This window comes from Musca vetustissima, unplaced genomic scaffold (assembly GCF_032173495.1).
Source record: "Musca vetustissima isolate MV318-11 ecotype Yass unplaced genomic scaffold, APGP_CSIRO_Mvet_v1 utg12664, whole genome shotgun sequence".
In the NCBI taxonomy this organism is placed as follows: domain Eukaryota; kingdom Metazoa; phylum Arthropoda; class Insecta; order Diptera; family Muscidae; genus Musca; species Musca vetustissima.
The window spans coordinates 15563-33884 of NW_026885900.1; the positions used below are offsets into that span (position 1 = coordinate 15563).

An 18322-nucleotide genomic window follows, 5' to 3' on the forward strand; every position below is an offset into this window, starting at 1 on the left:
CAAATTTTTGAGTTATAGCATGATGGACTGGTTGCTGGTAACTCTAAAGTTTACGATGAAAATTAGTTTGATCATTGGTTGAGGTTATTGCAGATTAATTTTATGTTTGGTAGCTCTAAAGTTCGTGAAGAAAAATCTATGTATCTGTGTTTGGGCTATTACAGATTATTTTTAAAGTGACTTTTCTTCAGTCAAATGGTATGTGAAATATTTTTCTAGAACACATCCTCCCTCTATATCGAATTCTTCTGCGTCTTTTTAGTTCATAGTATTTCGAACCTTAAACAAAATACCACAAAACAAGATTTGTTGACTTGAAATCTAGTCAGTTATACAATTTCAAAGGATCAACACCTTTTCAGTAGACAGACATAGGTCTGTACTGGATTATTAATCTGAAATTGAATCTATATGTCGAATACATAGGTTCGGAATCTCGGAGGTTGAAGAGCCTCATAAGAGGGAACATCAAATATAGAGATCACACCCCTTTTAAAAACTTTGAAGCATCTGGTATTTCGACTATTCAGAGGCTGAAGGACTACCACACCGAAATAATTTTATATTTTTAACATAGACCTCACCATTCAAAGGAATTGGATCTCGCGGAATTGCCATATGGGGTTCTCAGATTGTAAAAGACCTCCTGGCAGGGCTTTGTCAATATAGGGCATATTCATAAGTCAGAACTCAAATTTGAGTAGAAAGTGAAATTGTCTCCGATTCAAAGCGGAATACTGCTGTCAGTAAGAAATAAATTCCATTTAAAATATTTTGAAAATCTTGGCCGCGTCTGCCATGCCCTCATAGATGGAAAATTTAATATAACGCCAATTTAATTCTATCACAGAATTAAGTATTATTTTTAGTCCCTAATTTCTATCCTGCGAACTTTAATATAAATTCCAGGACCACTTTATGTATATTTTCAAAATGATATAGGATATCATATGGTCGACCTCATCCGACTTTAATCCTTTCATTTCTGGTTTTCTACTCCTTGATATGCTAAGACTGTTGCCATTTATGAAAATGTTTAACGTGATCCCTGATATTCTACTACCCCCTAACAACAAAACTTGTGACTGTGACTATTCCGACTACTTAAGGATAATAACCAAATTATGTGCTGCAGTAGCTCACATTTATGAATTGTTGTACTGATGCTTGTCACAGCAAATACTGCTGGTTCTCCTGAGGAGTAAAAAGTAGAGAACTGAATGACAAAATAAAAGAAAACTTGCAACTTATTAAAACGTGTGACATTTTGTGCAATGATTACCGTTGTGGCCCCGGCATACAGAACAACAACAAAAAATGGATACTTGAAACGTGTGAAAGCATGAGTAACAGGATAATTCCTAACCTAGAAGCTGTATGTTAGTATTTATGAAGGCATTTTCCACACAGAGTATGTGATCTGAAGGCATTGATAATTTTTAGCCAGAAACCTTATTGCAATTTCTTTCATTTGTTTTGTTTGCATGAAGTTGTGACATTTGATTGTCAAGTCTGTGTATTTTTTCTGTTTTTGATTTAGATTTTTAATATAATTTTCTTTTGTTTTTCTTCTATTTTTGCAGAAAGAACCCTGTTTTCCATCTCAATTGGTTCGTTTTGCTGACTCCAGTATAACAGCATAATAATCACTGGATAGTGCAGCAGTAGCATCAGCCATTGTCGTCCTCATCAACGCGTCTCATTGTTGTCATCGTCAGGCAAATGTCAAAATGTTTCGTTTGTTGTTACCATCAACAACAACAACGATATCAGGCAAACAGCAACAAATTGCCATACTAATTATATCATTTTTTCTTTGCGTTGATGGCATACGTAATGAGGGTAACAATATGTTGCCGCTGCAACAGCAGCAACAACAACAGCCAATTGAAAATTCCAATTATCAAAGGTAAGTACGGCACATACATAGACATTTTCAACATAAGCAACAACAACACAAAAAATTCAAACGAACTGTTATAACTAGGAAAAACTTATGGCAGAAAAGAGCAGCAGCAACAACAACAACACATTCAAAATCAAAGTGGAAGCAAAAATTAAAGCATCAAACATAGCAACAACACAGTTGAAATGCGTACGGTTTTAGAACTCAAGTAGTTGAGAGCTTGGAGGAAATTGTTACGAACAGAGTCGACAGTTGTATAACCTACATTTAATAGAAAAAAATAGTTCTGAATACGGCTTTTAAGAGCCCTTATGTGTGTGTGTCATTCCGTCTTCTGAATATAATTTGTAAACTCGATACAGACCACAGTTATGGACCAATCGTCTGCATTTAGGTTGGGTTCTGGCTAATAATTCGTTAATATTTAGGGGATGAAATGGACCAACAACTTAATTTTTGTGTTTTTTTTTTTTTTTGTTTTTTGCTCTAAAGGTCACAACACATGACATTTTACACCAGAACGGAAAATCTGAAAACTGACAAAATCTGTATTCTGTGTGTATTCTAAAGGACATAAGTTTATAGTATATCCAAGAGGAGTGGTTGACCTCCAAATTGATACCAATTATATTGTTGTATCTACTCGTAAGAGTTATACGTAAATATTAAGTTGAGGAAACAGAAATCCATTATTTTTTCGGCAGATGTATCTATCAAACAATTTCAGATTTATGCTCTTTGGAAGATTGGCATTGCTTAATTGTCTGTATTTTGGAATAATGAGTTCCCAGACCATAAATAACCTCTTTGCAGAAGTTTTCTACATATGTCCTCAGACCTATGTTAAAATAAGGACCTAATATTAGGACTTTGAAGTAGCTTTATTTGTTTTTCTGCTTTGGGAGAATAAAAAACAATGGACCTATGTTAAACCACATACCTGTTTTAGGAATTGTGAATGTCAAATTTGAGTCCTCCTGATCAGAAACTACTTTGATATATCCATTAAAACCCTTATGATATTAACCTGGCACATATTATTTTCATTTAAAGGAAATTATATAGAATATTACTTTCCTAATCAAGTCTTTTGTGAACTGTTTCCAATGGAACGATAAACTAAATATACGCCAATCCCACATGCATAGTCTAGATTATTTCACACAAATAAACGACGGCACGATGAAAGTAACACTGGTAGTTAGTTTTGCTAAAAACGTTATTAAGTCATCAAACAGACTGTGAACGAAAATTCACGGTAACATAAGTACAAGCATATTAGTAGAACACACACATACACTCACATCTATATAGGATTTTTTATAATAACATTTAATAAGCAAACAAAAATTTACTTTACATTTTCCATTTCTACTTTAATTTCAGTTCTTCGGCATTTAAACCTTCACCTTTACTAGAATTTACACTGGACGATGTTACCATGCCACATATGTTGGCAGCTGGTGGTGGTGCCGGTAGGCCATCTAGTGAAGATGCCAAATATCCCAGCAATATACCGTCAACACCCACATCTCCCAATGCAGCGAATAACGATAACGAAAATGATAATCGACGCTATTCAACCTCGTACACAAATGGCGAAAAGCCATTCTCATTTTCTAATGGCCAGCAACCGGCAACACAATATCAGCAGCAACAACAACAGCAGCAGCACCAGTTTGCCCAACAACTAACCGAAACGCCAATTTATATTTACAAGGATCCATATACAAATGAAAATTATCATTATACACCAACTGAGCCCAACAGTTACAATAAGGATGTGGTGGTTACCTCGCCATATAATCAGCAGCCAAATGCCCAGAGTTTCCAGTCGGGATATTCACCACCTTCAGCCCCCTCTGGCACACAAGATAATCAAGAATATTTGGTGCATTCAAGCATGATAGTTGGTACGCAACAACAATCGCTGCCACCCGCCAATAAGGATGTATATCTGAAACGTCCTGGCATGGTATACGATGAAAGTTATATCACACATCCGAATGCTGTCGTAGAGAAGAAATCCGAAGTTGCGGCGGCGAAGAAAACAAATAAAATATCCTACGATTCACATGATTACCCGCCGCCAAGTTATCACCAGTTACAGACATCGAATTTCTTGCCCACACCAAATCCGGAAGGACCGGTCAGGGCAACGCCACCGCCAGTTATAAGAGATACACCGCCACCTCCTCTAAGGGCAACACCTCCGCCACCGCCTTCCTACTCGCAATCAGCTAACAATTATTATGCTCGCCCCACATCATCACCGCCAGCCTATGTTACACCACGTCCTTCTTCGTATAGCGATGAATATAGGCCTAAGCCTCCAACTTCGCCATTTGGCCAACAATATTTGCAATCATCGCAGAATGTCTTACCTAATTATGTAAACAATTTGGATAATTATTTATCGAACAAACAGCAAACACAGTATTACCGGCCTGAGCAGGCTGGTGGTCCTCCAGCCCGTCCTCCTGATGCTTTGCAATATCCACAATATGAGGAGAGCATACCACCTCCGTACAGACAACAGCAACAATATCAACAACCATCCTCTTACCCACCTTTTGAACAGCAACATTCAGCCTATCCCCCTTATCAAAGTCCGCAGTATCCCAACAGTCCTCCTTCCCGCCCTCCTCCACCACCACAATCACAACCACCATTTCCATCAAGACCATCTTATAATAATTATTATGACTATCAAATTGGCGAAGTACCACCCCAAACCCAAGGAGCTTTTAATTACCCCTATCCCAGACCACCACAACCTCCACCCAACAACAACAATGGTGCCTATAGACCACCATATGTGCCACCTTCAACCACCCAGCAACCGAGTGGTTTGGCCACTCTCGTGCAGTATGCACCACAGTTCACATCCCTGCTTTTGGGTGGTGGTGGTTCCTCCTCGAACAATAATAGTCCATTAGGTAGCTTGTTAGGTGTACTAACGGGTGCTGGTAACTCCCCGCAAACTTCGTCGTCTTCTTCATCGTCATCATCTTCGCTGCTCAACCGTCGACCCATCAACTCCCAGCTCATTAAGGCATTGGAGAACATTGCACGCAATGACGATTTGCAATGTGTGCCAAAAGTATTGTGCCAAATGATTGCCTCGCAAACACAACGTGGTCAGCTGCCCAGTTTTATAACATCACCGGCCATAACCAAGTGAGTAGTTGTAGTTGTTGTTATTTGTAGGCATACATTCATTGTAAATGTCTTATAAATTTTAGTGTTAATGACAGGGCAGGGAAAATTGTGGGTTAGAGAGATAAAAATTGGGTCACAATAGGAATATCGAATATTTGTATACCCTACACTATTGTACAGGACATTTTTTGACTTTAAACATTTTTGTAGTATAGAAAGGGTCAATGGGAAATGCGTCTGGGACCTTCAAACCTCATGAAAGAGCGGGGCTATGTCAAAACGAAAATCTTTATTGTAGACTGTGTGTAATACAGTCGTCTTATCCTCTTTGAACCTGATGTTCAAAATATGTATCCGTCAGTTGGAAAAACTTGGCTCGGGTCTTTAAAATACATAAAATTGGATCGGGCCCTTACATAGGGATAGACCAAAGGATGGGCGTAATCTGAAACCGAAAGACAAATTTTGTAAACCTATGTCAATATAGGGATCTATATTGAAAATTATTTTCAGGAGTCATTCCATCCTCTAAAAAATAGAAAATGAATATTATAAGCTCATAAGTTGTATCGAAAATGGGGGCTGTTACCAATCGTGGGCCGATATATCACATTTCAATACAAACATGGATGAATTATCCGAAATTTTTATAATTTATCTACCATAACATTTAAATGTATCTTCTCCTCCTTTTCAGTTTCTTGGCTGCATTCCCTGCTTCTTCGCCGGCATTAATTTACGGCAGAGCTGCATTACTGGGTATTAGTGGTGGTGACCGAAGTTGCCATCAAACCTATGTCAAATGTCCCAAAAATGAGGTAAACAGCAACAACTTTTTCTTTTAGCTTTCAAATTGAATTTTTAATTGAATGCCCTTTTTTGTCTATTCCTTCTTCTTTTTCTTGCAGATCGAAATCATTAATTATTTGAATAATTATCGTGGCGGTTTCTTTAAATTCTTTAGCGAACCGGATGACCAAACATTTAATCAACAAAACGGAAATCATGAGTCTGGCGGAGCCACATCATTGTTTAGTATTTTGTCTGCCTTGACGGGAACACCCGCACAGCCACAAGTTACTACACCCAGACCTCGACCCAAACCTCAACCACAGGCACCATCTTCCGATATAACCGAGACCATTGGTAATTTCTTTACAAATCTATTGTCGGATTATATGGGCGGTGGTGCTGTGGTGGAATATCAAAGGCGTAGTATGAGACGCAAACGAAGTGCGGCCGAAAAACGTGTACGTTTCGAGGATAACGATGATGATGAGAATTTTAATTTTGATGATGATTTCAATGATGAGGAGGATACCGAAGATACAGAGAAAAATGTTGAATTTCAATATGAACCTGAAGATAAAAATGGTTCAGAGTCGAGGGTGATACATCGTGTAACATTGTCAAAAGGTAAACGCCTGAAATTCTTTCCCGAAAACAATGACGAAGAAGCAGAAAACGATAACATCCATGACGAACAAACAGAAAATTTAAGAAAAGTAATTGAAAAATTTAATGCATTTAATAAAGAAAGGAAATTAAAGTTCCCCTCCGAAACCTCCGAACGTGAATATCTTGATGTGGCCGAAGAGAACATAAGAGGTGGCAAACAATTAGATAATAATCCAACCGTGCAACAACAAATAAACTATGGTCATCAATACAATAATTATGAACAACAAAACTACATTAGGGGGCAGGATAATACAAATAAAATTAAATTTTACAATGATCCCGAGGAACATGGCAAAGAGCTGAGGGATTTAAGTGTGGCCGAAAGCCAACACAGTGGTAAGAAAATTCGATTTCCAGAACGTGAACCAAAAATTTTAAACAGGCCACCGTATGCGGCCTCCTTTTCCTATAATCAGCAGCAGCAAACACCTCCGGAGTATGGAGAAAATGAAGACCAATATCAAACAACACAAAATCAACGGCCCAACTACTACAAAGAATTAGAAGAAGAACAACAACAAGCAGACCTATATAACAATCAACCCGAATACGAGCAGCCTCCATATCAACCCAATCCCAATGATTACAATCAATATCAAGCACCAACCACACCACAAAACTATTATGGATTTAATCAGGGCCATCCACCAGGCGCCAATATTTATAATACCCACCTGACATCGTTGAATTCGCTTAACAATTATGTTAGTAATTCGGCAACAAATCTTAACTATTTTCTAACTACCCAGCCACCTTCGAATGCAGGAGGTGGATCAAATTATTTCTTGCCCACACCTGCTCCAGATAATGATGAGGATAATGATTTTGATAATCATTTGTACAATAATAATAACAACAACTACAACTTGGCAGCAAATCATCAAAATTATAATCCAAACTACAACAGCAACAACAACAATTATTTCAACAAATATCAAAAATATACAAAGACCAAAATCCAAAACTATAACAGATATGAAAAATACACGAATTCGAATTCAAACAATTTAAGTCCAACTCAAACATACAACAACAGCAACAGATATAGGCCAGTGTACAGCAGTCAACAGCAGAGTGGTGTCTATAATAATAACTATAACAACAACAACAGCAATAACTACAACAATCGTTATCACTCCTCCTTGTACGATAGGCGTACAACAACGACGACCACAACCACCCCCCGACCCAATGACAATAATATATATGTCACAAATGCTAGAGGTGAAACCGAATATTATATAAGACCAGATGGCCGTAAAGTTTATTTATAAACAATTTCATATTAACTTATACACATTTATATGTATTTGTAAAGTGTTGCGGTTTATTGTATATTTATATTAAAATTATTATTATTTAATGTAGTCTAAAAATGCATTTATGTAAATAATCAATGTATAGTTTGTAAAATAATAAATTATTTATATTTATAAAACATATTTGAAAAGAGTTGTTATTGCTTTCATTTCTTTATTTGATTTAGTTGATTGTCATCCTAAAAGTATGCTTTAAATTTGGTTAATTAAATCCATGCACTTATGGTGCTACTGTATCATGGACGCATACAAGTTCTACACTTGTAGATGTTAATGGCGATCTCTAGATATAAAACGGAGCAACATTATCTCACAATTCCATGAAGGGGGACAGGGAAATGTAGGAATAGGAAGAATATTCGAAATGTTGATTTCAATATTCACCTAAGGTAGACTGGTAACAATTTTCTTTTCAATTTCATAAAAACACAAAATGCAAAAAAATTTTAAAAATCTGAGGAAAACTCCCTTCGATATAACCCTTGGCCACAATGTCAGATTGTATTGACCATAACTTCTAAACGAATACGCATGCCTTCACAGTTAAACAGATCGCAATTTTCTCTTTAAAAAAATTATATGGAAACGATTTTTTAGGTCCTAGTACTATTCAACTAAAAAATAGAAGAAAACTCAACTTTTCCTTGGGCCACATTGTCATTTACTATTGACAATTTATCGCATTGGCAGCTAATTTTGGTGTTCTAAAATCTTTATACTACTATTGAAAAGACTAAAAAAGAAGTCGACTGTGATCTTTAAGAAAATCGCAAAGTCGACTTTTCAAGATCGACTTTTGATTTTCTTCATAAATACTTGGTTTTTTATCACAATGCCGAAATTTCCCTAAAATTTCACATTCCAGAACTTTATATAATCTGTTGGCAACAATTATTATACAAATTTTTACAAAATCAAAAAGTCGACTTTTTACTCAAAGGCAAAAATCGAAATGTCTAAAAATCGACTTTTTGGTCAGAGGAAAAAGTCTAAAAGTAGACTTTTACCGCACGACTATATATTCCTACTCTATACCTCATTAAACTTTCAATATGTCTAACATCTGTGTGAGTTAGCAATCTTGAGCGACCAGATGTGATACATTTCGATTATATATTTCGTCTTTTACGAACAATTTGTACAATATTATGAGATAATTTTTTAAGTATTTAGCTATTTGTCTGCATGACTGCCCAATATCAGTCGGATGTACTATTCGATCTTAAATTTTAAAACTTATATTTCTGATGTTGTGGATACAAATTAATTATCAATTTGTATTTTAATAAAAATTTAATTAAATCGTGAAACTCGACTAAAACTTTTTAATGTGCACACAAAATCGATATCACGCCAACACTGAATCAAAAATACCGGTAAATTATAAATTGGTACTTGCAAAGTAACATAAACCAACAAGAGCAAAAGTGTACGAATTACAATTTATTGTTATCGTTCACAATAACCAGATTTTCTAATTATTATTTTTTATTATTTTTTGCACAATGATATAATCTAACAAATAGTTAATAAACATTCCTAGTTTCACTGAAATATATTTGCTAAAACAATTTTCATAGATATTACAGTAAAAAAAAATACTTTTGCTCGCCAGTGTAAATGGAGAGTCGAAGAGTGTTGAAAAAGGTTAAACAATGGTACCTGATAAACGAGTAGAGGTGGAAACCTGATTGGTATTTTGGATTAATTTTGAAAAAGTTGAAAAGATAGCTCTTTTAAACATCAAATGAAAATATCACTCAGTTAATAGAAATCCCAAACGAAGTTGAGGGAGTACATCTCCGGTTTCAGAATTAATATAATATAGTATCACTACAAACTAGTTGATCTATCCAAGTTAATTCACCTCTGTTTGTTGTTACCACCAATACATCTAAGTTACGAACCATACATTATATTTGTGACTAGTAATAACAAATAATAGAGGGCAGTAGTAGTTAGACAACTTCATCCCACTTACCTTTTAAAATCCTATCGCTCTGCTGTATCAATCAATTTATAGAGTTAACACTCCATATATATTCGAAATTATGTTTTTTTTAATATTCACTTTTCTATAACACCGAATTTCGAATATTATTTCTTGGCTAAATTATGTATGCTTTATCTATGCCCACAAAAATGGAAACACCTTTTATGGTTGAAACCCGAACTACGTGATAAACACTTTTAAACCGAAAACACATATTTATCTATCGAAGCTTTCGTAGTAAAACAAAAACAAACATAACCAACACTAATTCACCGGGAAACGTAATATCAACGGAGAGGATGTGGAGCTTTTGCTCTCTTTAACGCGAAAAGGCGGAAACGTTGTTGCAAAGGGATCATACTTTTTTTCATTAAAAGCTTTTTGTAGCCAAACGCGTAGAGATTTCATTGAACAAAGCCTAGGGGATACATACACACACGAACACTAACAACATATTTGCCATTTTTTGCAATCGATAATAGAATATTCCATAATACATTTATTACACAATATGAACGGATGGATTTTACACATTTGTTTGTATTCAACCTTTTCAATTATTTCACAAACATATTATTATCTCACTTTTCTTTAATAATTTGGCAACAAAAACGGACCGATCACAACAACGGACGTCTACACTTTATGAACGCGCTGGAAGAACTAAATGACTGGGCAGTTCTAGAACTTACTCTTGCCGATATGGGAAATGAGAGCGGCTTAACGAAGATATAGCATTGTTATTTTTTTAGGAGTGTGGTTTCAATGGAAAATGGAAGAAATATGGAAGTTAATAGTGTTTAAGTTATTTTATATTAATTGAATTTTTTCAGAATATATGCGGAGTAGCACGACGAAACATTAAGGGCTGAAAACGCCACGAAACAACAAAATAAATGTACGTCCTTTGATGTAAAAGCCCAAACATAGGCCTATTGAAGATCATTTCTTTATAAATCAATTCATAGCGGCTGTTAAATAAAATAAACTGGATAATCTGTCTGAAAAATAGGTGAAAGTGAGGTGATGAAATGAATTTTCAGTTTTTAAAAATACGTTGGGTTCATTTGGGCCCTAATGTTTTCAGTTTTTAAAAATATGTTGGGTTCACATATTATTTTTTATGTACATTTATATACTCGATAAGAATAAAATTATATTTATATTTAAGATAAACCTTCATAACAAATAAAAAACAGAATATGTCGAACATCGTTTTGTTGTAGCTCTCCATACAGTAGAACCCCTTAATATTGAGATTTTATATATGTTTTTAAAACGAATTAGTTTTCGATATTTTTGGTTCTCATTAAGTGGTAAATCTTCTTACTATACCCACATTTGGGTATAGCGCCCATATAACGAAATGTCCAATTTTCGGAATTTTTATAATTTCAGATACGCATTTACAATGAATTAGTTGATAATCTTGGCGTGAAAAATCCAACCATTCGGCATTCCAAATTCTTGGATGGGGAAATCCAAAAATTTTGGGGAAGATGTTACCTTGCAACTCTAACTGATCTGGCATTTGTTTGTTAATTATACCTTCTGCCTTTTTGCTTTTTTAAATTTAATACCGTTTGGTCCGTTAATTTGTGGTGGTAAAGCTATATTCAAAACATTTGGCAAATATCACTATATCACCTTTGAATTTAACACTGGTCATCATGATAAAGATCCAACAAAATGGTAAAATTACAGATATTGATAACCCTGCTGTGAGTGAATTGAAGTTGTAGATTTTTTTGTACCTTTACTCTATTGAATCACAAAATCAACATTCCCATTCCCAACAACCATACAAGTGTGTAATATTAGAAAACAATCCTTAACATAAAATTCTTACCTTGAAGAAATGCCCATTTCTTTACTCTCCATTTCCATTTCTTTGCTCTCCTCAACTCACGAGAGCTATAGATATCAAACGACGATGGCGGGGACTGCGACGACAACGATTGTTAAGAAGACCGAGGAAGACACGAAAAACATAAACAAACGAAATGAAACCACGGCATGACTACTTACTTAAACAAATAGTAGAAAGAAACACATAGCCCAACTTTATTTAACACAACATTTTCTATTGGCAAATAATTATTTTTTAATTTATATTTTAATGATTTGATAAATTCAATTAAAACATTTGAATCAAACACTTTTCACTTTTCCAATAACTTTGATTAACAAGGAGGAATGCAAACATTGATAATGATAAGGAGGCAAAAGAACACACAAAGAAAAAACGTAAACAGAACATAGATGGTCAACATGCAAATAAACTAAAACGCGATAAAATTAACAGTTTCAATAACAATTTTGGATTCACTGAATTGGTTTAAACTAATTATAAAAGTTTACAAATGACGAATCAATAAATTATTGCCGAAATTACAGAGAACACGACTCGCGAAACTCCCGACAAATTTCACGCGCCCGGTTTGAATGATAACACACAAAACAACTGAAGAGAAAATAAGTGTAGGGTTGCCCTTTTCCATGTAATTAGATTAAAAATGTGATGGACTACATTTAGTCATTTAATTTAGGAATTAAGGAAGTATTTAATAACATGATTTAAAATACTTAAAGAGTAATTGTAACTTCCAATAAATATTTATTTTTATTAACTATTATTGTATGGTATTGTAATGTAAGGTAATATTTATTGTCGACGATAAGCAATTTTAGTTAGCATATTTTGAAAGAATTCAATACCTAGTAAAAAAGTGACAGTCGGTGTTTTTGACAGTTATTTCAAAAACTCTATTTCAAAAAATAATGCGAGCTCTATAGTTATTTCAATAGACGAACAGAGAGACAGATGGACAAGGCTAAGTTGACATAGGATTTTATCAAAAATATGTTTATGAGTTTTGCCAATAAGGGCGATGATCATTTATTATTTTTAAACATTTTCTCTTTTGAGTCGAGCTTAAGGATCGAAGTTTTTGAAATGAAATGGAAATCCAGCCACCGTTACGCTAGGAGTTTCGTCTTTTGAAATAACGATAGGGCTCGAAATGTTTAAGATGGAGTTTTCAAATTTGATATATTCTTACATGTCGACAACACCGAACAGATATTTATTGGAAGTTAAAATAACTCTTTCTATACTTAAAATCACGTTATTGCTTGCTCCTCTAATCTCGAAATTAAATGACTGAATGAAGTCCGCCATCAATTACATATTTGATTTAATTACATTCATTAGGGCAACTCTACAATTACGCACTCTTCAGTTGTTTTGTGTGTTCATTAAAGCCGGGCGCGAGTGTTTTGACGGGAGTTTCGCGAGTCGTGTTTTCTTTAATTTCGGTAATAATTGAATAATAAACCATCTATAAATTTTTATATGTTTCCTAATTTAATCGCGTTTTTAGTTTAGTGTTGAGTTTTTATTTACAAGTGGTCCATCTATGTTTTGTTTTCGTTTCTGTTTTTTGTGTGTTCTTTTGCCTCCATGTCATTATCAATGTTTGCATTCCTCTTTGTAAATCAAAGTTGTTGGCAAAGTGAAAAGTGTTTGCAACAAGTGTTTTAATTGAAATAGTCAAATCATTGAAAATAAATAAATAATTATTTGTCAATATAAAATGTATTTCCTTGATTTCGTTTGTTTACCTTTTTCGTGTCAACCTCGGTCGTCTGAACAATCGTTGTCATCGCAATCGCCGCCGTGGTTTGTTTGTTTACGTTTTTCGTGTCATTCTCTGTCGTCTAAAATCGTTGTTGTCGCAGTCGCCGTCGTTGTTTGATCATAAGAGTTGAGAAGAGTAAAGAAATGGGACATGAACGTTTCTGCAAGGTAAGAATTTCATGTTAATGATTAATTCTAAAATTTCCCACTTGCATGGTTGGCAGGGATGGGGAAGTTGATTTTGTAATACAATAGAGAGATGGGACAAAAAAGAATGGGTGTGGGGTCTTAAAATAATATGTTTCAAGAGGCCAATAATGTGTGGAGTTTATAAATGATATTGAAGATAATTTTACATAAATTCTTTCATAGTGCTAGTTAAATAAAAAATCTGAAAGCGATATTTAATATTTAATTTTTAAAAAGGTTTGGGTTCACATATTATTTTCTATGTAGTACTTTTAGACAAATAAAGATATAGACATCAATGTGTCCAGGAAAGGATAACGTAATTATTCAAAGCCGAAAACTAACGAAATATTTGTCGTATACTTTGAATTCTATGTCTATTATATTCGGTCCTTGTTTTGATGTAACTACCCATGTAATATTACTCACAATTTTGAGAATTTTGTATACGTTTTTAATTGTTTTATGGTTCTCATTGTGTGGTAAATCTTCTTACTATACCCACATTTTTTATAGCGCCCATATAACGGTATACCTAATTTTAGGAATTTTGAAGATTTCAGGCATGATTTTCCTAAGTCGATAATATGTGTTATTAAGGGGTGGAACACCATCCTAATAAAAATTAACAATATCCCTCCTTCTTCAGTTATAGCCTGAAATAGCTGTAACTAATATATTCACAGACAATTGTAAATATGTTTACAGGACCCCTATATAAAGATACCACAATTTTTTCGATATTTAAATGGTCCCGAATTTTTCTATCTTTTAATTTTCCTGTCTTTTAGGGAACAACCTACTTTTATTCATATTTTTATTTATTTATTAATTATACATTACTAATTAATTTTAAATTTCACTTACAATTATATGTTATACGTTACTCCTTTCTAAGTTGGAATCCCCACTTGTATTTCTTTTTTTTATTTCTCTTTTTTTTTAATTATAATTCCCTTTTCTCCAATCCCTTTTCTTAAATCGATTCAAGGTTAGATTTTATCTATCGTTGATCTTTGTTTACATGTTCACTCCGCTACATTGGTAATTGTTGTTGTTGTCGCTTGCATATTATATGCAAAAGCACAAACAAACAACAATTCTAAAGACACGCGAAGAGCCTTATGCGTCATGGTCTTGCATTTAGCCATGCGATTCATAGAGTTTACATTTTTCTCTACCATCCTATATTAAACCTGAAGTACCAAAAAGTGTATGTGTCGCTCGGTACATTAATGTTATGTATGTATGCGTATAAAATTAAAAAAAAAATAACTTCTTATTCCTTCCGTTTCCCTTGGAACTACTCTCAGAGACAATGTAAACTCTCTTAAAAATCAATATCAATCCAATATCTTCGTTTAAACTTCTTTCGTTAAGCCGCTTTCATTTCCCATACCGGTAAAAGAGACTTTTACAATTGCCCACACATTTAGTTCTTTCGCCGCGTTCATAAAGTGTAGACGTTCCGTGTCGCGATCGGTTAATTGTGTTGACAAATTATTATAAAATGGGGAAATAATATTAACATGTTTGTGAAATAGTAGAAAAAATTCAATACAACACAAAATCAATCCGTTCATATCGTGTAATAAATTTATTCCACAATATTCCTTCATCTATTTGCAAAAATGGCAAAAATATTTGCCTATTAGACAGTGTTGTGTATGTATCTGATATGCTTTGTCCGGGTTGTTCTTTGATATTTGGGAGCGTTTGGTAACAAAAAGCTTTTTAATGCAAAAAATAGGTTCACTTTGCAACAACATTTCCGTGTCCATGATAAGGAGAGCCAAAGCTCCACCTCCGCTTCGTTTATTTTCCGTTTCCCGGTTAATGAGTGTTAGTTCGTTTCTTGTCTTTGTGTATGTGCGCATTCGGTTTAAGTTTGCTCCAAAACGTTATCTAGATAATTATGTGCTTTCATTTGTAGCTTGTTCATCAATTAGTGTGGTTTTGAACCATAGAAAAGTGGTTTAATTTTCGAAATCATAGATAAAGCAAAAATAATTTAGTTTGCAGTCGGTAAAGTTAAACAAACAAAATAAGTGTAAAAAAGCTAAATAAAAAATAATTTCGAATATCTAGCAAGCAGTACAATAAATTAATTTGTAGCAGTGCAATAGGAATTTAAAAGGTACGTTTTATCAAGTTATCTAAGTATGTTTCTATTACCGCCCTCTATTGTTTGTTATTTCTATTCACAAATATAATATAGGGGTTGTTATCTAGCTTTATTGGTTGTTACAACGATCAGAGGTGAATTAATTTACACAGATCACATATACAGTGGTGTTATCATAATTTATTAATTGTGAAAATTAAAGGTCGAATGTCATACACAGCTTTGGGTATATGCCTTAGGTACTCCTAGGATTCATAAACATAAAATGTAATGTGTTGATCGACTTAGTGAATCTATGGAAAAAAAAAGAAAATACACATTGTAAGATAGCTGCAGATAGCTGGACAATGTAAGATAGCTCTGAGTTTAATTGAGAAAAACATGACTTATTATTTTACTTATTTGATATAAAAAAACCGACATAATCTATTAAAAAATATCTTTTTATAACACTTATGGCTTTTCAAATATTAATTGCAACGATCTTCTGGTCTTGTGTCAGATCGTTATTTGTATTTGGCTGTAGGTAAAATCTTGAAATTTTTATGTAAAAAAACTACTGCTAGAATCTTGAAATGATGTCTTTTGTGCGAAGGTGTATGATGAGGCTGGGTTTGTGGAAATTCGCAGGGAACTCGTACTCATAATGTACTAAAAATTTTCCAATTCCGCGACTTTCCTGGCATTTCTCAAATTTTGTTTCGTAAAAACCTTCCCACTGTAATTACAAATAATCGAGAAAAATTAAGTCAAATCAGTTTCTATATAAAATACTAGCATATGACCGCTACATCGCTAGGGAATGTGGAAATTATTAACTTATGTCAACATATATTAAGTCAGGAGAGCAAATCAAGCTACTCACCAATATCGGCCACATCATGACTCGAGCTATATAGGTTCAACCAAATCTAAATTTTATATTAATGTGTACTAACATTAATATAAATTTATTTATTCACCTACCTCAACAATCCAATAAAAATCATATTTCCAAATATCAGGATTCTAGTTCACTCAAAGCTTCCCCAATCCTAAACCCAACAGGGAACCTAACTCGGATTTTTCTCGAGTTCAGCTCTATTGGTACACCCAAAATTCAAATTGTACCAGATTTCAATATTTCAGCTCCATCGGTTCACCCAAATCCAAATTGTACCAAATATGGTACGATTTAGTAATTTTCGTACAGATAAGTAAAACATTTCAGAACCAAGTACAGATCCCAATCCTACACTCTGACGGTAATGTTAATTTCAAATTCAGGATTCCAGGTCCATCAGTTTCATTCAATTAAAATTGTACCAAATTCTGTGCTGTTTAGTACTTTTCGTATATATAAGTACACATTTCCAAAACCACCTGTTTGGATCGACCAAACTTCTCAATCTTGATTCGCATTTAAGCGTATAGCTCTATCCGTTTGCATGCTACGATATTGTAACAAATTAAGCACATTTTAGTACATTTCGAAAAAAAAACTTTGGAACATCTATCCTACACTCCATCAGTGACCCTCATTCCAATTTTAAGTGATCTAGCTGTACCGGTTCGCCATGTACAAATGACACCATATTTAGTACCTTTCGTGCCGTTCTAGTACGAATTTCCAAAAACCTAGCAATATCTGACACCTTCGGACTAATAGTGAACCTCACTCCAAACTTCAATATTCCAGACTCAGGCGTTGATAAATCTTTAAGTCAGTCCATCAATCAGTCAGTCAGTAAGTTAATAACTAATAATCATATTTCCCACAATACATACTGTTAATTCGAAAGGAAACACTGTAGCAATTTTTAAATTCATATTACAGCCTAAAAGTATGCTTTCATTTATAGTTTAATATTCATAAAGCCCTTACCATGCTATAAAATAACTCTTGCAATAATAAAAAATACATTTCTATTTTAAATTTTTCATTTATTTTTTTTTCAACCATTAAAAATACACACTTACAAACTAAAAACAAATATTAACAAAATAAATAATTTTTAAAAAAATCATTATTATTATGGCTAAAAATATACAATTTTGTTTGCTTTTTTTTTTTTTGATTTTAAATTTCAATATTTTTTTAGTTTTGAAACAATAAAGGATCATTGGCGAAGAGAACAAAACAACGGCACGTAGGGGGCAATGAATTGCTGTAATCTATCTGTCTATATGAACTTCAGCAATGGGAGGTTTTGTTGTTGCTATTGTATGCTTTTTTGTGGAATAGGTAAATAAATGCGGAATCCTTTACAACAAGTAACATTTAAACCGAAAATCAACAAGTTAAGCTGTAAGGGCGGTGTGTTCGTGTGCGTGTATAACAGTGAATACCGTGTTGTTGCAGTGAAAATTGCAGCAGACCAAAAAAAAAGTAGACAAAAAAGATAGGAAACAGGCAAAAACTAAATCCCCTGATAAAAGTGCAAAATTAAATTGTGTTGGATGCTGTATGCAAAGGTTTTTTTGTGTGTGGTTACATGGAGGGACAAACAGAGACGTGGCAGAAACCCCTTTACCGTTTTGAAATATT

The 18322-nt window shown here is 33.9% G+C and overlaps 1 protein-coding gene across 1 annotated transcript; it reads left to right on the top strand.

Moving 5' to 3' along the window:
- The first annotated feature begins 1728 nt into the window (after nt 1-1728).
- Nucleotides 1729-7803, top strand: LOC133333218 (uncharacterized). The gene is made up of 5 exons (XM_061541546.1): nt 1729-1909; nt 3293-5086; nt 5766-5886; nt 5977-7401; nt 7480-7803. The coding sequence occupies exons 1-5, from the start codon at nt 1731-1733 to the stop codon at nt 7801-7803; spliced, it is 3843 nt and encodes a 1280-aa protein (XP_061397530.1). The 5' UTR covers nt 1729-1730.
- Nucleotides 7804-18322: the final 10519 nt, after the last annotated feature.